Source organism: Jaculus jaculus, chromosome 22, assembly GCF_020740685.1.
Source record: "Jaculus jaculus isolate mJacJac1 chromosome 22, mJacJac1.mat.Y.cur, whole genome shotgun sequence".
Classification (NCBI taxonomy): domain Eukaryota; kingdom Metazoa; phylum Chordata; class Mammalia; order Rodentia; family Dipodidae; genus Jaculus; species Jaculus jaculus.
In genome coordinates this window covers 205170-229014 of record NC_059123.1, presented here as the reverse complement: position 1 = coordinate 229014, position 23845 = coordinate 205170, and the positions used below count along the sequence as shown (strand labels likewise).

The 23845-nt window shown below is 41.9% G+C and overlaps 1 protein-coding gene across 7 annotated transcripts in view; it reads left to right on the top strand.

Annotated features, from left to right (window-relative positions):
• Bicd1 (BICD cargo adaptor 1) overlaps positions 1–23845 on the top strand; it is a 226762-nt gene that overhangs the window by 81700 nt on the left and 121217 nt on the right. For all 7 annotated transcript variants that reach the window (XM_045139438.1, XM_045139437.1, XM_045139436.1 and 4 more), the window contains exon 2: positions 12899–13111. In XM_045139438.1, the coding sequence (XP_044995373.1) occupies positions 12899–13111 (213 nt within the window). The remainder of the gene's footprint in view (positions 1–12898; positions 13112–23845) is intronic.

Genomic DNA, 23845 nt, shown 5'->3' with positions numbered 1-23845 from the left:
TTTGTGAGAAACTGAGGTTTTTCAAGGAAAGGCTGGAGTGGAGCCACAAGCACTTGGAAGATAGAGTCTAGGAGCTTGTGTAGAGAGGTTTAGAGGGAACACACATAGCATCCGCCTTGTGCTTCTCCACAGAATAAGTTAAGAGGGCAAATGGTGGGAGCTTAAGGAATAATAGCAGAGGAAGAATATCAAAGCATAGACCAAGGAATTCAGATGAGAAATGAGTAATAAAGAGAGGAATGTCCATAGTTACCCTGAGTTTAGTGTAATTACACAGGTAACAGGCCTTGAGTTAGAGAAAGCACCCACATGGTAGATCTAGAGTTTAAGGAAAATGTGTACATGGTAGATTCAGAGACCAGGGGAAAATCATACATGTAACTAAAGTGAGAAGTTATCCCAAATTATAAGGCAAAGGCAGAAAATTGTTCAGACCAAGAAACAGTACTGTTCTTACCCCCAGCCTAGCCTAGCTGGGTGGGGTGGCTCTCATGTGTCCAAACAGCACTGGGTAAGGCCAGGAGAATCTCACACACACTCACACACACACACACACACACACACACACACACACACATACACACACACACGGGGGGGGGAGGGAGGGAGGGAGAAGGAGAGAGGGAAGGTCAAACGCAGCTATTATAGTGATTAAAAATACATTTTGTTGTCAGATTCAGGTATGCAAGGGGAAGACCTGATTGGGTTGTATATTTGTATATTTGCCTCCAGAGGGCAACCCACCTAGGTAGTTTGCTAGACTGTGGGTAGCTGGGGGCACTGTAGCCAGTTGTAAATGAGGTGTTTATTTATTTATTTATTTATTTTGGTTTAAGAGGTAGGGTCTGACTGTAGTTCAGGTTGACCTGGAATTCACTATGTAGTCTCATGGTGGCCTCAAACTCACAGTGATCCTCCTACCTATGCCTCCCAGGTGCTGGGATTAAAGGCATGCACACTATGCCCAGCTAGATGAGGTATTTTTTAAATTAATTAATTTATTTATTTGAGAGTGACAGAGAGAAAGAGGCAGAGAATGCACAGAGACAGAGAGAGAGAGAGAGAGAATGGGTACATCAGGGCCTCCAGCTATTGCAAATGAACTCCAGATGCATGTGCCACCTTGTGCATCTGGCTTACGTGGGTACTGGGGAATTGAGCATCAAATCAGGATCCTTAGGCTTCAAAGGCATGCGCTTAACCACTAAGTTATCTCTCCAGCCCTAGATGAGTTTTTTAAAAATAATTTTTATTCTTTTATTTATTTGTAAGCAGAGAGAGAGATAGAGAGAAGAGAGACAGAGAGAGAGAGAGTGGGCACACTAGGTTCTCCAGCCATTGCAAATGAACTCCAGATGCATGTGCCCCTTGTGCATCTAGCTTGTGTGGGTCCTGGGGAATTGAACCTGGGTCCTTTGACTTCTCAGGCAAACACTTTAACTGTTAAGCCATCTCTCCAGCCTTGCTAATGAGTTTTGATCAGACACAGTTCCATTACTGCCAAGGAGAGTTGGCATATGGGGTGGCAACTCCTGATTCTCTTGGGGCCTACAAGAAGCTAGCTTTCTCCTATTTCTCCTTCATTAGTATGTGGATTAAGAATATTTTATTATGGGGCTGGAGAGATAGCTTAGTGGTGAAGACACTTGCCTGCAAAGCCAAAGTATCTAGGTTCAATTCCCAAGGACGCACATAAGCCACAAGGTGGCACATGCATCTGGAGTTGGTTTGAAAGAACTGAAGGCCCTGGTGCTCCCATTCTCTCTCTGTCTCCTGTATGTCTTCCTATTTCTCTCTCTCTCAAATAAATAAATGAATTTAAACAAAAGAATATTTTATTATGGACTCTGAATAGTGTGCCTTAGGAGGGGTAGGGAAATAGAAAGGCACCTGGGCATATGGTGAGAGGAGGAAAGCAGCAGGAGTGGGGTGAGCACAAAGCCTTGGCTAGCTGCTGCTTGATGTTACAGCATATGGCAAAGTAAAGCCAGATGTCTGAGCCAGGAGCGAAGCAGGACGGCCTGGTGGCCCACCCTCTGAGGGGCTGGCAGGTGGTGCAAAGGCTCCTGCTGCAGAATGCACACTGTTTCAGAGTGGAGAAGGGGGAGTGTGGCTCTGATGGGATGGGGAAGGCCAGGAAGGCTGGGAGAGAGAGCATGCGGCCAGACTTGGTCGTACATTCAAGCTGGAGGCTACATGCCAAAAAGAAACCAGCAGGAAGTTGGGATCTGGTACAAGCTGAAGGAGAAGTGGGGCAGAGAGGGAGGGAGGGAGAGGGAGAAAGAGGAAGAAAGAAAAAGAGATAGAGAGAAAGAAAGGGAAGGTGTGTACAGAGAGTAGGAGGCTGAAGCAGAAAACTGTCAGCAAAAGGAGAAAAACAGGAACAGAGAGATAAACCAAATATGCCAGATAGATAGATAGATAGACAGACAGACAGGCACCTGTGCTAGAAGGAAATAGAGTGAGGAAAATGGCTTTTATGCCCATGCCTTTGGGGCATGATGGACTAGCCAGTGGGAGAGGGAATTTCGGGGTGCAGGAGCTAATGCTCAGGGCAGCTAGGCTGGCTGGATTCTCAGTGTGGAGGGAAAGAGCACAGTCCCTTTGAAGAAAGACTTCAGTTTTGGCCAGTTGGGAGGGGAGAGGGAGCTCTGAGATGGACACATCTGTTTCAGATATAGTGTGCTCTTGACACAGGACCTGTGTTGAAAGGGTTTGACTTGCTTGTTAGGTCAGGACATTAGTCTTGATATATAACTGAATCCAGCTTTTGACTAAACGAAACTGGTTACAATTTGATTTCTTTGGCTTGGTTCAGGTTGCAGTCTTTACTTCAGGTGATCTATCCTGAATGGTGAATGGATCAAAGAAGCAGGAATCTCAGTACTCAGCAATATCAAAGCAAAGGCCAGAGGATAATATCTAATTTGCATAGAAACATGGTGGCTGCCTGTAAGGATCAATAAAGTGGATGCTTTGCAAGGGCTGATGAAGGGAGCCATTTTGTTACCACTTCAGCTTGTCTTGGCCTACCTAGACCGGGCATCGCTTAAGGAAGTCACTCATTCCTGTTCCCCCAGCTGGGATGAGTGAGGCTTATGCATTACATAAGCCACTGAAGGCTATTTCCATTCCATCTTAAGGAGAATAAGCTGATTCTTGATTAAAACAGAATTCTCCTTTTTTTTTTTTTTTTTTTTTTCCGAGCTAGGGTCTCGCTCTAGCCCAGGCTGACCTGGAATTCGCTGTGTAGTCTCAGGGTGGCCTCGAACTCACATGATTCTCCTACCTCTGCCTCCCGAGTGCTGGGAGTAAAGGTGTGAACCCCATGCCTGGCTCAGAATTCTATTTTTTGTGAGACAGAGTCTCACTATCTAGATTGGGCGAAAACTCATGATTCTTCTGCCTCAGCCTCCTGGGAATATAGGTGTGCATTGCTGTGTTTGTAGCACTCTACTCTTAATTTTTTAATTATATTTATTTGCAAGCAGAGAGAGACAGAGAGGAGAGACAGCCAGAGAGAATGGGCATGCCAGGGCCTCCAGCTGCCACAGACGGACTCCAGACGCATGTGCCACTTAATGCATCTGGCTTTATATGGGTTCTATGAGATCGAACTTGGGTCATTAGGTTTTTCCAGGCAAGTGCCTTAATTGCTGAGCCATCTCCCCAGCCCCTATTTATTTATGTTTGCACTCACCTTCTGTTGTTTTGAGGCAGGGTCTCACTGTAGCCCCTGATCTGGAATGGACTCTGTAACCCCAGGCTGTTCTCATACCCACAGCAGTCCTCCTACCTCTGCCTCCCTTGTGCTGGGAGCAGAGGTCTGTACCACCATGCCCACCTAGCATTCCATTTAAAAATTATTTGTTTGTTTATCTTTTGAGGCAAACCCAACAGACTGCCTTTTCTCCCTTCCTTCCTTCCTCCCTCCCTCCCTCCCTCCCTCCCTCCCTCCCTCCCTCCCTCCTTCCCTTCTTCCCTTCCTCCTTCCCTCCCTCCCTCACTCCCTCCCTTCTTTCTTCCTTTCTTTAATGTGAGAAAGGAAGAGAGAAAGAGACAGGGAGAATTGGCATGCCAGGGCCTCCAGCCACTGTAACTGAACTCCAGACGCATATGCACCCTTGCACTTGTGACACTGCATCTGGCTTATGTGGCATCTGGAGAGTTGAACGTGAGTTTTTAGGCTTCATAGGCAAGTGCTTTAGCCACCAAGCCATCTCTCCAGCCTGCATTCTACTTTTAACACAAGGAGAGGGACAGCCTCTTTTTTTTAACCCCCATGTAAGGTAGGGCATGTTTTGGGAATATAAAGTTAACTAAAAGGTTCTTAATGACATATTTAGTAGTATATCACTTTAAAGGTCACCGAAATGTAAATAACTTTGTAAGACTAGCCCCTTTAAGAAGGTTTGTTTCTCAAAATGAAGAAACTGCTAAGTGTTGAATTTATTTCAGTATTCAATAAGCTGCTTCTCTTCAAGAACACAAAGGACTTTTAAGTCATGTTCTCTGGTCACATGGTATTTCCTGGTTCTGCTTCTCCACTGTCCTCATGCTGAGTGTCGTCTTCTCTAAGGCCTCTGAAGACTGTCAGGCGCATGCAGCCTTTCATTTAGAGAAACAGATGCATCCGGGCCAGGTGGCACGTGCCTTTAATCCCAGCACTCGGGAGGCAGAGGTAGGAAGATCGCCATGAGTTCCAGGCCACCCTGAGACTACATAGTGAATTCCAGGTCAGCCTGAGCTAGAGTGAGACCCTACCTAGAAAAGCAAACAAAGAAACAGATGCTTTAACTAAGTACCAGGTATCCTGAATATTGAAAATTCTGTTGCTATGCCTTTCTTTTGGTGTTTTCTGGTCAGATTTTCTTTTTTAAAATTAAGGCTGGAGAGATGGTTAGTGGTTAAGGTATTTGCCTACAAATTCAAAGGATCCTGGTTCGACTCTCCAGGACCCACGTTGGCCAGCTGCACAAGGTGGCGATGTGTCTGCAGTTCGTTTGCAGTGGCTGGAGGTCCTAGTGTGCCCATTCTCTCACGCCGTCCCCCCTCCTCTCTCTCTCTGTCTGCCTCTTTCACACTCTCAAATAAATAAATAAAATATATTTTTAAAATTATTGTTTCTTTATTTGATTTTTCAAATATACTCTCCTCATTTCTCTTCATTCTCTTCCAAAAAGGATTTTCTAGACAAGTTACCCCAGTCTACCAAATTAATGCAGTTCCCTTAAGGTGTCTGAAAGTGACTTTTTTCTTTTCTTTTAAGACATCTGCATTCTCAGGTTCACTGGCCAGCTTCATCCTTGGTAAACAAAAACAATCATTAATTGATAATGGATTTGTAACATTTAATTTAATCCTTACAATGATATTATTATTATATATTAAGTAAGGAACATTTGCTTTCTCCAGTCCATTTCCATACTGGCTTTTATTTTCATTGTTAAGGCTTTATATTAAGAACAACATGATTTTTTATTCATTCATTCATTATTTATTTATTTTTGTTTTTGAGGTAGGGTCTCACTCTAGTCTGGGCTGTCTGTCATTCATTGTTATTATATTTATGTGTGTTTGTGTACATCTGTAACCCCAACTGTAGTTCTATGACAATGGGATGTGGAATCAAGAGAATCTAGAAGTTTGTTGGCCAGTTAGTCTGGTTTTATAGCTATAAAACACTAATATTCAAGGTATAAGGCAAGGCTGACTCCCCAAGCTTATCCTCTGACCTCCACCCACACATGGTGGCACTTACACCCCAAATATACACACCATACACACATGTACACATACACCATGCACATACTTTTTTTTTTATTGTTTTGCTTTGTTTTGATTTTTTGAAGTGTAGGATTTACTCTAGCCCAGTCTGACCTGGAATTCACTCTGTAATCTCAGGCTGGCCTTGAACTCACAGCAGTCTGCCTACCTCTGCCTTCTGAGTGCTGGGATTAAAGGCATAAAAAATTATTTTTTTATTTGTTTGAGAGAGAGGGAGGGAAAGGGGGAGAGAGAGAGAGATTGAGAATGGCACGTCAGGGCCACCAGCCACTGCAAACTAATTCCAGACACATGCTCCACTTTGTGTATTTGGCTTTACATGGGTACTGTGTAATCAAACCCAGATGATCAGGCTTTGCAAGCAAATGCCTTTAACTGCTGAGCCATCTCTGCCACCAGAGACACAGTTGTGACAAGGTAGTACTACTGCCTGAGGTTCTGTAGCCTTCCCAAACAGTGCCACCTGCTGGGAAGCATGTTCACACACACAAGCCCCTGGAGACATTTTCGATCCAAACTGGAAGAGCTATAGACACAAGTCAGATTAGTTCCTATTAGCCACATTCCTGCAGATAACTTTTGTGGTTTTCAATATGTTTTGCTCATTTATAGAAGGTTATTTGTAAATCAGTTGCTAGGAACATGTTATATGTGTATGTGTAAGGACCATCCAGATGACAATCTTTTTACCTTTTTATGTGTCTGAATTAGAGTCCCAGGGAACATAGAAGTATAGTGTCCCCAAATGAAGGTCACACTTTGACTACCTGGCAGGGATGGCAGAGATTTAGCGTCTCCAAGCCTTTTGTAGAGCTCACATCCCGTGACCAAGTAAGGAAAGGATTGTGCCTAGTTGAGATGATCGCTTCGTTCACATTTTCTACCGCTTGTGTGAATATTTTCTTATTAATCACAAATCATTAGTAATCACTATTCTTTTTTAATGATATAGATAGATAGATAGATAGATAGATAGATAGATAGATAGATAGATAGACACACACACATACATACATACATACATACATAAGTAGAAAATTAGCATGCCAGGGTCTCTAGTCACTGCAATTAAACTCCAGATATGTGTGCTACCTTGTGCACATGCGTGACCTTGTGCACGTGTGTCATCTTGTGTGTCTGGTTTACATGCCTTCTGGGGAGTGAAACCTGGGTCTTCAGCCTTCACAGGCAAATGCCTTCACTGCTAAGCCATCTCCCCAGCCCCTGCTGTTCTTGATTAATAATACTAAGAGCTACAGTTCCTGCTGCAGTTTGTTTATCTGGTGTTTAAAGACAGGGTCTGGCTATGGGGCCCAGGCTGATCTCGAATTTGTAATCCTCTTGCCTCAGCCTTCCCTGTGCTGGAATCACAGCTTATGTGCCAACGTGCCTGACTCACAGCTATATTTTTATTTACTTATTTTGGTCTTTATCAGTCTTGTTCTAGCCCAGGCTGCCCTGGAATTCACTATGTAGTCTCAGACTGGCCTCAAACTCATGACGATCCTCCTACCTCTGCCTCCCGAGTGCTGGGATTAAAGGCGTGCACCACCACGCTCGGCCACTGCTATGGTTTCTATACATTTTTGTTCATCTTAGGCTAGGGGATCCTATGATAACATAAAACCCCCAACATAATCATTTATAAGTGCAGCCCCATGAGGCCTTGCTAGTCTTTTAGCAGAAGTAAAGAGTACATAGTGGAAATAATACAATGGCTCTCAAAGTTTCTGTAGACAGTGGCACTTGTCATGCCACTCAGAGTTTTGAGGGGAAGTTTCTTGGCAAGGTAACAGGAGCAGGAAATGTAAGTCAGCATCACATTGCAGCACAGTTAGGAAGCAGAGAGCCAACAGCATGTGGAGCTGGGCTATAAGACCTCAAGGTTCCCTCTAGTGACCCACTTCCTGCAGCAAAGCTCCCCTCTCTATAACCTTCTCAGATAGCACCACTTTACTGGGGACCAAGCTATAAATATGTGACTAATAACTGACTTTACATCTTATTGTCATCAATTAATTGTAACTTAAGTGGCCTTATGTGGCTAGTGGCTATTGTTTTGGACTATAGAGTATTAGGTAGTAAGAAGGTTTTTCTCTGTGTGATGTATTATAAATCTTTCCACTGTCTCAGCAACTTAATATGAAACATGTTATCTGAATTTCACCTTTTTGAGATGACTAAATCATAAAATAGACAAAAAGTCATCACATTTTCACGTAATGTTTTGTTGGTGACAGCTGTGACTTTGGCATGTTAAAGTTCTTTCCTAGTTCAACTTGACATAGCATCCATTTCTGACGCACAGAACTTAAAATGATAGAATAGACATTTTTGCCAAAGTATAATTGTGGTTTTTACTGACATAAATTAAAAATTATAAAGACCACATAATTTTAAAATTATTTCATTGCAAAGTGTGTGAGATGTGCTAGAACTGACAGTTTTGCAACTTTTCTTAAACCTCTGTGTTTATGGGTAAAACTGAGGTCTTGGGAGCTATTTATAGGTGCTATAAGATGATTTATCTATGTCTTTTACTGTATTTTATTTATTTGCAAATGAGAGAGAGAGAACAGGGGTGCCAGGGCCTCCAGCCACTGCAAACGAATTCCAGATGCTTGTGCCTCCGGTGCATCTGGCTTATATGGGTACTGGGGAATTGAACCTGGGTCCTTTGGCTTCACAGGCAAGTAAGTGCCTTAACTGCTAAGCCATCTCTCCAGCTCTCTTTTGTTTTTTTGAGGTAAGGTCTCACTAGCCTTGGCTGACCTAGCACTCAGTTTGTAGTCCCATGCTGGCCTTGAACTCATGACAATCCTCCTATTTCTGCTTCCAAGTACTGGCATTAAAGGCCTACACTTATATTTCTTTCTTTATTTTTTAAAATTTATTATTATTATTATTATTATTTTGGTTTTTCGAGGTAGGGTCTCACTCTAGCTCAGGCTGATCTGGAATTCAGTCTCAGGGTGGCCTCAAACTCACAGTGATCCTCCTACCTCTGCCTCTTGACTGTTGGGATTAAAGGCATGCACCACCACGCCTAGCTTATTTCTTTTTTTTATTTTATTTTGGTTTTTCGAGGTAGGGTCTCATTCTAGCCCAGGCTATCCTGGAATTCACTATGTAGTCTCAGGGTGGCCTCAAACTCACAGAGATCCTCCTACCTCTGTCTCCCAAGTGCTGGGATTAAAGGCATGCGCCACCACGCCCGGCTATTTCTTTATTTTTAAGAATTATTTCAAAACAAGAATTGAGGGATATAATAGGAAAAATATTGGAGTAGGACACATGGTATCTAAGTTATGTTGTTCACTCTCTTACTGAGTATATGAATTTAGGCAGATTATTTTCACTGACTGGTCCTGTTTATTTGACAGAGAGTTTATAGGCTTAGATTTCTTATTTGTTATTCATTCATGCAATGTAAGATATCAGAACTGAGCCTGTTTGTGTTGACATAACTTAATTCTTGGTTCTGAGAAGTACATGCCCAGGAAGATGAGACAGTAAGTTAATAAATAGCTTCAGTGTTTCCTTTAGGAAATTCTCACAAATCAATTTATCAGGACAAACACTTTGCTCATCTGGGCAAAGACCTTTCTTTCTTTCTTTTTTTTTTTTTTTTTTTTTGGTTTTTCGAGGTAGGGTCTCACTCTGGCTCAGGCTGACCTGGAATTCACTATGTAGTCTCAGGGTGGCCTCGAACTCTTGGCGATCCTCCTACCTCTGCCTCCCGAGGGCTGGGATTAAAGGCGTGCGCCACCACGCCCGGCTCAAAGACCTTTCTTATAAGAACAATATATTAGCCGGGCGTGGTGGCGCACGCCTTTAATCCCAGCCCTCTGGAGGCAGAGGTAGGAGGATCGCCGTGAGTTCAAGGCCACCCTGAGACTACAGAGTTAATTCCAGGTCAGCCTGGACCAGAGTGAGACCCTACCTCGAAAAACCAAAAAAAAAAAAAAAAAAAAAGAACAATATATTGTTCTCTTGGACAAACAATATAACAAGTATGTAAGAGAATGACTACATTGTGGTGTTTAAAGTGTTATTGTATTTTATTTTTAAAAATTTTTATTAACAACTTCCATGATTATAAAAAATATCCCAAGGTAATAACCCCCCCCCCACTTTCCCCTTTGAAACTCCGTTCTCCATCATATCCCCTCCCCATCTCAATCAGTCTCTCTTTTATTTTGATGTCATGATCTTTTCCTCCTTTTATGACGGCCTTGTGTAGGTAGTGTCAGGCACTGTGAGGTCATGGATATTCAGGCCATTTTGTGTCTGAGGGGAGCACGTTGTAAGGAGTCCTACCCTTCCTTTGGCTCTACATTCTTTCTGCCACCTCTTCTGCATTAGACCCTGAGCCTTGGAAGGTGTGATCGAGATATTACAATACTGAGCACTCCTGTCATAAAGTGTTATTTTATTATCTAACTTGGAATATACTATCTTAGTGTGAGTTGGTGCTTTTTCTTATCATAAGATTCTAGTTTACATATTGGTGAGGTTAATTATAACAAGATTAGTGAAGTCATAGACATTGGACTTATTGTAACAATTTAGGTGTGAGTACAATCAATTTTCTTTTTTAAAAATATTTTATTTTGGCCGGATGTGGTGGCGCACATCTTTAATCCCAGCCCTTGGGAGGCAGAGGTAGGAGGATCGCCATGAGTTCAAGGCCACCCTGAGACTACATAGTGAATTCCAGATCACCCTGAGCTAGAGTGAGACTCTACCTCGAAAAACCAAAAAAACAAAAAACAAAAAACAAAATATATATACATACATACATACATACATACATACATACATACATACATACATATTATTTATTATTTGGCAAAGAGAGAGAGAGAGAATGAGCGTGCCAGCAAATGTGTGTGCTGTCTGTGCATCTGGCTAATAAGGGTCCTAGGGAATCGAATCAGGGTCCTTTGGCTTTGTGGGCAAATGCCTTAACCGCTAAGCCATCCCTCCAGCCCTAGGATCAATTTTCTATGTCAAAATAGTTTACGGGTTGGAGAGATGGTTTAGCCATTAAGGTGCTTGCCTGTGAAGCCTAGGGACCCAGGTTCAATTTCCCAGTGCCAGATGCATAATGAAGTGCATGTGTCTGGAGTTTGTTTGCAGTGGCTAGAGGCTATGATGTATCCATTCTCTTTCTCTCTGCCTCTTTCTCCCATAAATAAATAAATAAATAAAATAGTTTACAACTTTGTCAAAATTTTGTTCATAATAGCCATGCTAAGACGTTCACTGTTTAGTAACTTTGTTTTAAGGTTATAGGTTAACTCATCTACAGTTTGAAAATGTCTGACAGGTTTACTTGCTAGCTTGACAAGAGATGAGTTTGTATAGATGTTATTTGTGTCTGTTGCTTAAGTGTCTTTGTTCATTGTATTCTCAATAACTACCAAATAAAAGTGTTTCATTTTGGGCTGCAGAGTTGGCTTAGCTGTAAAGGCACTTACCTGCAAAGCCAAAGGACCCAGTTTTGATTCTCCAGAACCCACATAAGCCAGATGCATAAGGTGGCACATGCGTCTGGAGTTCATTTGCAGCAGCTGAAGACCCTGGTGTGCCCTCACTCTCTACTTACCTCTTTCTTTCTTTCTCCAATAAAATAAAATAAATGCTTGAAAAAGTGCTTTTTTTAAAAAAATAACAATTTATTAATTTATTACTTGAGAGAGAGAGAAAATGGGAGAATGGGCATGTTAGGGCCTCCAGCCACTGCAAACGAACTCCAGATGTGTGCACCACCTTGTGCATCTGGCTAATGTGGGTCCTGGGGAATCAAACCAAGGTCCTTTGGCTTTGCAGCCAAATGCCTTTACCATTAAGCCATCTCTCCAGCACTCATTTTATTTTATTTTTATTGATAACTTTAAAAAATATTAACGACAACAAAAGATGGTAATTCCCTCCCTCGCTTCACTTTCCCCTTCACAACTCCACTCTCCATCATATCGCCTCCCCATCTCAACCAGTCTCTTTTATTTTTGATGTCATATTTTCCTCCTATTATGATGGTCTTGTGTAGGCAGCATCAGGCACTATGAGATCATGGATATTCAGGCCGTTTTGTGTTTGGAAGAGTGCATTGTAAGGAGTCCTACCCTTCCTTGCACTCTTACATTCTTTCCGCCCCCTTAAGAGACCCTGAGCCTTGAAAGGTATGATAGATATGTTTCAGTGATGAGCACTCCTCTCTCACTTCTCAGCACTATTGTGCCTTATGAGTCATCCCAAGATCACCACCATGTGAAAAGAGAAGCTTCTCTAACCAGAAGTGAGAGTAGCATTAATATATGGGTATGAACATTACGAGAAGAGCTTACCAGGCAGTTTGGTGAACATAATATGTACATTTAGGCAGACACCAGCAGACTTCCTTATATTTTTAACATCTGTATTTCAAATTCCACTTGTCCCATTCTCCCTCATAGCTAAAAGCATTGGTGAGGATATGAGTTGGAATGGAAGTATTTGGATCTGTGAAAGAAATATTCAGATTACTGTTGGCTTAAAGACAAGAACCTGGCCAGGCCTGGTGGTGCACACTTTTAATCCCAGCACTAGGGAGGCAGAGGTAGGAGGACCGCTGTGAGTTCAAGGCTTCCCTGAGACTATATAGTGAATTCCAGGACAGCCTGGGCTGGAGTGAAACCCTGCCTCACATTGATCCTACCTCTGCCTCCCAAGTGTTGGGATTAAAGGCGTGTGTCGCCATGCCTGACTAGGAGTTTCCTTCTCTGATAATTTTCAAAAAAATTTTTATTTACTTATTTGTGAGAGAGAGAAAGACTGGGCATGCTAGGGCCTCTAGACACTGCAAGGGAACTCTAGACGTGTATACCACCCTGTGCATCTGACTTATATGGGTACTAAGGAATTGAACCTGGGTCCTCAGGCTTTGCAGGCAGATGCCTTAACCACTAAACAATCTCTCCAGTCCCTATTTTACTTTTTGTATCTGTAGGTACTTCAGAATAATTTTTTTTTTTTACACATACTCAAAACATTTGTCAAAGTTTGTTCAATAGTTCTGAGGTACATCTCACTGTGTATTGTTTTTCTCTTTCCAAACATTGTATAGGCATTTGGGCAGTCCTTCTCCGTTCACCGTAAAGTGGCTGAGGATGGAGAGAATCGGGAGGAAACACTTCTGCAGGAGTCTGCATCAAAGGAAGCTTACTATCTGGGCACGATCTCGGAGATGCAGAATGAGCTGAAGCAGAGCCGGGCTGTAGTCACAAATGTCCAGGCAGAAAATGAGAGGCTCACAGCTGTTGTGCAGGATCTGAAGGAGGTGAGCTAAGCATTTCCCTGTGATACTTGTATGGGTAAGTGAGAGAAGACAAAGTCTTCTCTGTAGGAAAGAGGAAAAGAGGAATGAAGTCTGTTTTTTTTTTTTTTTTTTCTTTTTGGTTTTTGGAGGTAAGGTCTCACTGTAACTCAGGCTGACCTGGAATTCACTATGGAGTCTCAGGGTGGCCTTGAACTCAGTGATCCTCCTACCTCTGCCTCCCAAGTGCTGGGATTAAAGGCGTGCGCCACCATGCCTGGCAAGGAATGAAATCTTTAGTCAGAAGAGATATGTTAAGCACGAAGCACTTATTACTGATTGTTGTAGTCGGCTTCATAGTTGATGGGATGACCTTCCAAACCAGACACAGTTTATAGGAGGAACAAAATTTATTTCAGGCTTATAGATCCAGGGGAAGTTCCATAATGCTGAAAGAGGGGCAAGGTGGCACATGCCTTTATTTCCAGCACTTGGGAGGTAGAGGTAAGAGGACTGCTGTGAGTTTGAGGCTGTAATGTTTGATAGTGACCAAAACCAGGCAAACTGCTCTGAGGCAAAGATGAAAGCTTTCATTGGGGAAAAGCATGAGCTGCCAGGGCTGACTGGCAAGAGAGGAGCACAGCCCACCTGAGTTTTCAGGTAGTGGGCTTTATAGGGCCTCTCAGTGAGGGAGGTGAGGAAGGAAAAGAAAGTTCCCTTAGGGGAGATTGTTACATTGAGATAGCTAGGGTGTGACCCCCAAACAGTGACCAAGTCACTTATGAGATAAGGGGGCAGAAAACCATGACCTGGGGCATTGTTAGGCAAGGAGGGGATAAGGACTGGGTGGATTTCTTGAGGAATGTGGATAATTCACTTTCTTTTGCCTCTGCCACCATTCTGCTGATCTTGGTGACTCCATCTTGGGAGCCTAAAAGCAAATCATTTCAGCAAAATTTGAATTTTGGGTTGCAAATTTTTTTGTTTGTTTGTTTTGAGGTAGGGTCTCATGTTAGCTCAGGCTGACCTGGAATTCACTATGTAGTCTCAGGCTGGCCTCATACTCACAGTGATCCTCTTACCTCTGCCTTCCAACTACTGGGATTAAAGGCGTGTGCTACCACACCTGGCTGGTTTGTAAAATTGAATGACCTTTATTTCTTTAAACATATCTTATTCAGGAACTTAATAACTTTTGATCTGTACATTTTACTTACCATTTTAAATCTAGAAATATATTTATTATTTCCTTTATATCTCTAAGACCATTTCTGTGGATAGGAGGGAATGCCTTTTTCTTTTCAGTGTTAGCATGAAAAAAGAAAACTGTTATCAAAGGCAACCAAACCAAGATAACATCTTGGCATCTCTGTTTTAAAACATTTTTTGTTTGTTTGTTTGTTTTTTTGATATTTTGAGGTAGGGTCTCACTCTAGCCCAGGCTGACCAGGAATTCACTATGGAGTCTCAGGGTGGCCTCGAACTCATGGCAATCCTCCTACCTCTGCCTCCCGAGTGCTGGGATTAAAGGCGTGCGCCACCACGCCCGGTTTAAAACATTTTTTAAAATTTATTTATTTGCAAGCACAGAGAGAAGAGAGACAGAAAGAGGTTGTAAACAAACTCTAAATGCATGTACCATCTTGTGCATCTGGCTTTACATGAACACTGGAAAATCAAACTCAAGCCGTTAGGGTTTGCAGGCAAGTGCTGTAGTTGTTAAATCATCTCTCCATCCCTAAAACATTTTTTATGGTTAATCTGTAAAACTCTGTAGGCAAATATAGTATATAATTAAGTATGTTAATTATTCAAGGAAGCAGAAAGCAATATTAAGTCATTATCTCAATTTCTGGAGATAAGGTCTAAATGAAACATTCCTTTCTTCAATTCCCTAAGTGGGAGTAATTGTGTTAAGGCAGAGGCTTGGATTCTGAGAGCCATTTTAAGCAAATAAGGACTTTATTTTATTTTATTTTTTGGTTTTTCGAGGCAGGATTTCACTGTAGCTCAGGGTGAATTCCCAAGTGATGGGAATAAGGTATGAGCCACCATGCCTGGCTTATACTTTTTTTTTTTTGATCTTTAATTTTAAATGTATACCTTAAAAAGATATGGCAACAAAAATAAAGCAGAAATTTTATGTCTTAAAAACAGCCTTTACAATGACTTTTTTTTTTAACATTGATAGAAAATTTTAAATCCTTAAAAAATACTGTTTTGTTGGAGGAGAACACAGACAAGTAGGTAATAATTTTTATATCTTAATGTCACAACTGAATGTTAAAATTCATTTTAAAAAATAGCCGGGTGTGGTGGTGCATGCCTTTAACACCAGCACTTGGGAGGCAGAGGTAGGAGGATTACTGTGAATTCAAGGGCACCCTGAGACTACATAGTGAATTCCAGGTCAGCCTGGGCTAGTGTGAGATCCTACCTCAAAACAAAACAAAACAAAAATCATGTGCTAATAAGGCCTTTTAATAGATCATCAGAACATGCATATTTAGACAACACTTATACTTTAAGTTGGTATACCAAAAATGTACTGAAAGCAAAGGTAAAAATAATGAAAAATTGAAGTGGCCACAAGTTATATATATATTTGGAACTTTATGTTGTCACTTTTTTGGACAAAACACACAAAAACAAACATATACAAGATCATGGACAAACATGACACAAGCCCATAAATTGCAGGTATACCTCAAGAAAGTAATATTAAGTGAATAGTTTATATCTTCTTTCTTTGATATGTAAGACTGAGTAACAGAATATCAAAGGCGAAGCTTGTTATATATATCTACAGTAGCTAATTATTGCTGTTTGTTTTTGAGAGCTAAAAAGGGAGAAAAGTTTTTTGCAGATGGATATGTATTATTCTTGTATGAAAATTACCTATTTTGGTCTTGAAAGCTAGGGAACCTCATTCATAATATCATCTAGCAATGATGTAGATTTAATGACAGATCAGGCTCAGGCTCATAAGGAGGAAGGCTATCTACAAGTTCCTTTAAGTGAGAGACTGGTAGGACAGTATTTTGGGAGAGTCTCTGTCTGATGCTATCAGTTTCACAGAGCAGGTAAGATGGGAGCAATGAGATAGGCAGGGAAAGGTTAAGAGAGAAGTGGCTGATCCTTGAGTTTAGGATCCAGGATGTGCTGCTTATAGTAGTTTTCTCAGTGTCTTGAGTACTGTCTTGGGTAGAGTGGCTTAGGACATCTGGAGGATCAGCCCTATATCCCCCGGAAAGACATGTACTGTTCCATCTGACCCAGGAATGGGGGAGATGCTTAGGGGATTCTTCTTTGGTGCCTGTGGCACTCATTAAACATTTTATGGGTTTTGGGTTTAAAAATATATATATATATCCAAGAATATAGTTGAGAAGCAGTAGTTATCAAGGCATATCCACAATGTTTTAGATGGATTTTTAAAAATTTACTTTTATGTTATTCATTTGCAAGAGAAGGAGAAAGAGAGAGAGAGAGAGAGAGAGAGAGAGAGAGGGAGAATGGGCACCAGGACGAGTAATGTTTGCTCTCTTTGTTAGTTAGCTTTCCATTACTGTAACTAATAAGTAATTGTCAACTTAAAAATAGTTTATTTTAGGGCTGGAGAGATGGTTTAGCTGTTAAGGCATTTACCTGCAAAGCCAAAGGACCCAAGTTTGGTTCCCCAGGACCCACGTAAGCCAGATGCAGAAGGGGGCGCATGCATCTGGAGTTTGTTTGCATTGGCTGGAGGCCCTGGTGAGCTCATTCTCTCTCTCACGCTCTCAAATAAATAAGTAAATAAATAAATAAATTGTTTAAAAAGAGTTTATTTTAGGTCATAGTTTTGGGAGTGATTGACTACACCTATTGCTTTTGGGTGAGGCAGCAATTGACTCCTTTAGTGAAGAAGAGAGGGATGAAAGCTGGGACAACAGCGGGGTGGTCGGGCTGGAGAGATGGCTTAGTGGTTAAGAGTTTACCTGTGAAGCCAAGGACCCTGGTTTGAGGCTCGATTCCCCCACCCACCTAAGCCAGATACACAAGGTGGCGCATGCATCTGGAGTTTGTTTGTAGTTGCTGGATGTCGTGGAGCGCCCATTCTCTATCTGCCTCTTTCTCTGTGTCTGTCTGTCACTCTCAAATAAATAAATAAAAATAAAAACAAATAACTGAACAAAAAACTGGGGTGATTGCTACTGGATGGGAGTAAGGATGTTTCGTCTGTGGCAACACTTGGAAAAGCAGAGTATGTGGACATAGATCTTGGTCCATGGGTAGGTGTGGAAGAAAAGTATGTGCAAGCCTTCAGCAAGTCTCAGGCACCTCACAGAAGTGGGAAGCCAGGTCATCACTGTGAAGAAAGGAATTCAGAGATAATGACCCGGAATCGTGAGTTACTAAAGTGTAAGCAGGAGAATGAGCAGCTGTGGTAGGAGAAAAATCCCTTAAAAAGAGGAATTATAGGAACTGAGATATCTGAAGTAATCAACATATTTACAGTTTTTATTTTGATTCACAGTTTTGGAGGTTCTAGTCTGTGGTAGGCAAACATTATTTTTAGGACCCCTGGGGCAGGTAGTACTTAATGGCAGGAGCAGGCGGAAGAGCAAAACTGTTCCTTTTATGGCTATGAAGTTAAAAAGGAAAAAGGAAAAGGAAGACAAGGATCCTACAATCCCCTTTGAGGGCATACCCCTCACGACCTGCGACTTCACTTCCTGAAAGTTCTACCATCTTTGGATAGCACAAATCTGGGGAGGTCCTTTAATACACAGGGATATTTAGGATCTGAGCAATAGAGATTTTATTGGGAATGCCTAGAATTAATATCAGAAGTTATGGAGATGATGTCAGTAAGCTGGAGTTAAAAGTTAGAGGGGCATGAAAAGAAACAAGTTGGTGTTTTGATGGATAACATTATCAGTGTTGACAGTCAACAGCATAGCCTGATTTTCTGAGATTGAAGGTATAAGGATTTTAGGGAGAATGTTCTGTGAGCAGCCACATGAAGTAAAAGAGCAACAATTCCAATGCAGGAAAGGTTTGGGGAATAAAGTAGATCTTTGGAGCACTGCAGGGGAAATAATGTCCTCAAGGGAGAATCAGGTTTCTATTAAAGGAAAGAGAAGCGTGGGTTATGTATGACAGTGAGGTCATCATGATGCAGGCTGTAATTTTATATGCTCATACTTGGTGAATATCAATTGGCATTGTGACAGTTTGAATGAATGACCTCCAGTGTATTCAGGAGTTTATTAAAGATTGCAACTTAGATCTGCAGCCTCCTTGCTGGAGGAGGTAGGCAGATCCTAGGGTCCAGCTGTAAGGCAGACCTGAATTCCACCCTAAGAAACATAAAGTGCCTCAGTTCTGCCTGAGTTCCTGAAGTGTGCTTGCTAGTACTGGTGTTGGTTGCTTCCAGCTTTTTCTCTCTCTGCTTGTACCATTGTGAAAGCAGGCCAGCTTCTTGCTTCTTCTGCCATTATGGAACTGCCTCTGGTTCCATAAGCTTCAAATAAATACCGTCTTCCGTCCATCAGCTGTGTCTGGTCATCCCAGCAACCTAAGGCTGTGTACTACAGTCATGAAAATGCATGAATTATTATAGGAAACATACCTTTTTTTTCCATGTGAGAATTGTAACTATATTTTTCATTACTTTGAAAGTTGGGTTATTATATTTATCAATGAGAAATATTACAACTGTCCTCCCCCTCTTTTTGGTTTTTCAAGGTAGGGTTTTACTCTAGCCCAGGCTGACCTGAAATTTACTATGTATTCTTAGGGTGGCCTTGAACTCACAGTGATCCTCCTACCTCTGTCTTCCAAGTACTGGTATTAAAGGCATGTACCACCATGCCAGGCTACAACAGCTTTTTAATAATTCTCAAAATAGTATCTGTTGTGGTTTAAATTTATGTCCTCAAATATACTGACATGTTTTATTAAAGCTTATAACTTGGAGTTGGGCAGAGTGGCATATACCTTTAATCCCAGCATTTGGGAGGCAGGGGTAGGGTGATTGTTGTGAGTTTGAAGCCACCCTTTGATTACATAGTGAATTCCAGGTCAGCCTGGGTTAGATTGAAACCCTACCTTGCCGCCCCCACTCCCAGCCGCCCCCCACACAAAAGCTTTTAATTTGGTTTTTCAGCTGCCTGACTGGAAGAGGTATCACTGTGGGTGGCTCTTGGGGTCCACCTCTAAGATGTTACCGGGGACAGATCTGAATCCCAGCCTAAGGGTGTACAATATGCAGAATGCTTGATCTCTGCTTGGGGTTCCCCATGTGTGTGGTTGCTTTTGGTGGTGCTGGTAGTGGGGCCTCTCTCTCTCTCTCTCTCTCTCTCTCTCTCTCTCTCTCTCTCTCTGTGTGTGTGTGTGTGTGTGTGTGTGTGTATGTATCTGTGAAAGGGGAACAGCTTCTTCTACCATCATGCAATTTTCCCTGGATCTATAAGCCTGAAATGAATCCTTTCCTCCATAAATTGTGTCTGGTCTAGAGGTTCATCCCAGCACCATGAAGCTGGCTACCACAGAAGTTGGTTCCAGAGAGTGGGTTGTTGTTCTGTGGTGAACCTGAACATGTGGATTTTAGTCTTTTGGAACTTTTATTTTGGAGGAATGGGCGTGGACTTGAAACTGAAGATGCCTTCCAGAGCAGTAAGCCAAGTTTTAGGGACCATTCTGGTAAGGATAAGTGAGAATAAGCCCAGAGAGAATTGTATTTGGAGGATTTGGTTATGCACTTTCCAAGAGGAAGGAAAAACTGCAGAGAACTTTGTTGGAACTGGGCCACCAGCATCAGGGCTGACTGTGCTGTGCTGTCCATGCCCAGAGAAATTTATCAAGGTTAGATTTGTAATGGACTGATGTGCCTGGCTTAACATACGGAACTGAGAGGTATATGATTTAAAACTGGAGAAATTCAAACAAGTTTAAAATTTACAGAGACTGATTTTAAGTTACTAAAGCTGCTATTTTCAAGCACATTAGCAATCTTAAGGAAGACAGGTCAGGTAGTTTACATTAAAACAACAGAAAGAGCCGGGCATGGTGACACACGCCTTTAATCCCAGCACTCGGGAAGCAGAGATAGGAGGATTGCCATGAGTTTGAGGCTACCCTGACAATACAGAGTGAATTCCAGGTAAGCCTGAGCTAGAGCAAGACCCTACCTCAAAAAACCAAAAACAACAACAACAACAACAACAACAAACAGACAAACAAAACAAAACAAAACAAAACAGAAAGGATGTCTGAGGAAAGACTGAATGGTAGAAATGGAAACTTTTTAAGATGACTAAAAGAAAGGAACCTGGTCTTCAAAATCACACAATTTTCACCTGATATTGGTTTTGGAAGCATGAAAAATGCATGAAGTGAGTCATGAAGTGCACACAGTTCTAGGAGCCACTGCTGAGATGCAGCATGAGGCAATGCATGATGATCCTGATAAAAGAGGCCAGTGAAGCCGGGCGTGGTGGCGCACACCTTTAATCCCAGGTAGGAGGATCACTGTGATTTCGAGGCCACTCTGAGACTACATAGTGAATTCCAGGTCATCCTGGGCCAGAGTGAAACCCTACCTTGAAAAACAAAAACAGGGCTGGGGAGATGGCTTAGCAGTTAAGCGCTTGCCTGTGAAGCCTAAGGACCCTGGTTCGAGGCTCGGTTCCCCAGGTCCCACGTTAGCCAGATGCACAAGGGGGCGCATGCGTCTGGAGTTCGTTTGCAGAGGCTGGAAGCCCTGGCGCGCCTATTCTCTCTCTCTTCCTCTGTCTTTCTCTCTGTGTCTGTCGCTCTCAAATAAATAAATTAAAAAAAAAAGAAAAACAAAAACAAACAAACAAACAAAGAGGCCAGTGAAGCCATTGGAAGATGAACCATTGTTTGCATGGAGACCTGCAGATGATGTTCTGGACATACCAGCACTGTGCAAGGGCTACCGTGGAATGTTGTTGGCCCAGGATGGAAATTTTTCCTGGCTACTCAGCCCAGCTGGATGTGTGGAATTGGAACATCCAGAGATTTGTCACTGGTAATGGGTAATGGACTTGAACTGCAGATGTTTGCCTAATGGTGTTGAGTTTGTATTGGTCCAGTCTCTCTTGTTATGCCTTATAACAATGGAAATTTTTATACTGTGGCATTATATGATGAAAGTATATAACATGTTTTTATTAAATTTATTTATTTGAGAGTGACTTACAGACAGAGAAAGAGGCCGACAAACAGAGAATGGGCACGCAAGGGTCCCCAGCCACTGCAAATGAACTCCAGATGCATGGCCCCCTTGTGCATCAACTCACTGGAAGGAATCCCATCTCTGGCACTGAAAATTTTGTAGCAGCATTTGACGGCTCCTGAGTGTTCCATTGTCTAAAACTGGAGGATTCCATATGATTTATTTATATCCTCTTAGAATTTGATTACCCTCCCTCCACCTTTCCTTTACTCAATCTCTTCCCCTGACCTCACTTTGGGCCTTTTCACCCCGTTAATCTATTCTTCTACTTACATATATACAATACCAACCTATTAAGTACCCTCCTCCCTTCCTTTCTCTTCCCTTTATATCTCTTTTTTAGCTTACTGGCTTCTGCTACTGAGTTTTTTCCTTCTCACACAGAAGCCCAATCATCTGTAGCTAGGATCCACATATGAGAGAGAACATGTGGCATTTGACTTTTTGGGCCTGGGTTACCTCACTTAGTATAATCCTTTCCAGATCCATCCATTTTCCTGCAAATTTCATAACTTCATTTTTCTTTACCACTGAGTAGAACTCCATTGTATAAATGTGCTATATCTTCATTATCCACTCATCAGTTAGGGACATCTAGGCTGGTTCCATTTCTCAGCTATTATTAATTGAGTGGCAATAGACGTGGTTGAGCATGTACTTCTAAGTAAATGAGATGAGTCCATAGGATATATACTCAGTAGTGCTATAGATGGGTCATATGGTAGATCAGTCTTTAGCTGTTTTAGGAACCTCCACACTGATTTCCCCAATGGCTGGACCAGATTGTATTCCCACCAACAGTGTAGAAGGGTTCCTCTTTTTCCACATCCCCACCAGCATTTATGATCATTTGTTTTCATGACGTTAGCCAATCTGACAGGAGTGAGATGGAATCTCAGTATAGTTTTAATCTGCATTTCCCTGATGACTAGGGATGTAGAACATTATTTTAGATACTTACATGCCACCCATATTTCTTCTTTTGAGAACTTTCTATTTAGCTCCATAGCCTTTTTTTTTTTTTTTTTTTTTTTTTTTTTTGTTTTTCAAGGTAGGGTCTCACTCTGGCTCAGGCTGACCTGGAATTCACTATGTCGTCTCAGGGTGGCCTCGAACTCATGGCGATCCTCCTACCTCTGTCTCCTGAGTGCTGGGATTAAAGGCGTGTGCCACCACGCCCAGTTTATAGCCCATTTTTTAATGGGATTGTTTGACTTCTTAATATTTAACTTTTTGAGTTCTTTGCATATCCTAGATATTAATCCTCTATTAGATAAATACCTGGCAAACATTTTTTTCTATTCTGTAGTTGTCTCTTTGCTTTATTCACAGTGTCCTTTGTAGTACAAAATCGTTGTAATTTCAGGAGTTCTCAGTAGTTAATCTGTGGTTTTATTGCCTGAGCAATTGGGGGAATATTCAGAAAGTCTTTGCCAAGACCAATATGTTGAAGGGTTTCCCCTACTTTTTCCTCTAGCAGCTTCAGAGTTTCTGGTCTGATGTTAAGGTCTTTAATCCATTTGGAATTAATTCTTGTGCATGGAGAAAGAGAAGAATCTATTTCCATCTTTCTACAGATATATATCCAGTTTTTTGTGGTATTCTTTTTTTTACTCAATTTTTATTAACGTTTTCCATGATTATAAAAAATATTCCATGGTGGGCTGGAGAGATGGCTTAGCGGTTAAGCGCTTGCCTGTGAAGCCTAAGGACCCCGGTTCGAGGCTTGGTTCCCCAGGTCCCACGTTAGCCAGATGCACAAGGGGGCGCACGCATCTGGAGTTCGTTTGCAGAGGCTGGAAGCCCTGGCACGCCCATTCTCTCTCTCTCCCTCTATCTGTCTTTCTCTCTGTGTCTGTCGCTCTCAAATAAATAAATAAAAATTAAAAAAAAAATTCCATGGTAATACCCTCCCCCCCCACTTTCCCCTTTGAAACTCCATTCTCCATTATATCCCCTCCTTATCTCCATCAGTCTCTCTCTTTTATTTTGATGCCATGATCTTTGCCTCCTGTTATGATGGTCTTTGTGTAGGTAGTGTCAAGCTCTATGAGGTCATGGATATCCAGGCCATTTTATGTTTGGAGGGAGCACGTTGTAAGGAGCCCTACCGTTCCTTTGGCTCTTACATTCTTTCTGCCACCTCTTCCACATTAGACACTGAGCCTTGGAAGGTGTGATCGAGATGTTACTCAGTACTCCAGTCACTTCTTTCCAGCACTATGATACCTTCTGAGTCATCCTAAAGTCACTGCCATCTGAAAAGAGAAGATTCTCTACCAAAAGTGAGAGTAGCATTAATATAAGGGTATGAATATTAAGAGAAGTGCTTACTGGGCAGTTTGATAAGCATAGTATGTACATTTATCCAGACATCAGAAGAAGTTACACTCCTAGGGCTCATGACTATCCCTGTTTTAAGCTTTCGTTATCAGGGCTGTATTCCCTCCTATGGAGTGGGCCTCCAGTCCAATTGGAGGACAGTTGGTTTCCACAATGATAGGCATTCCACT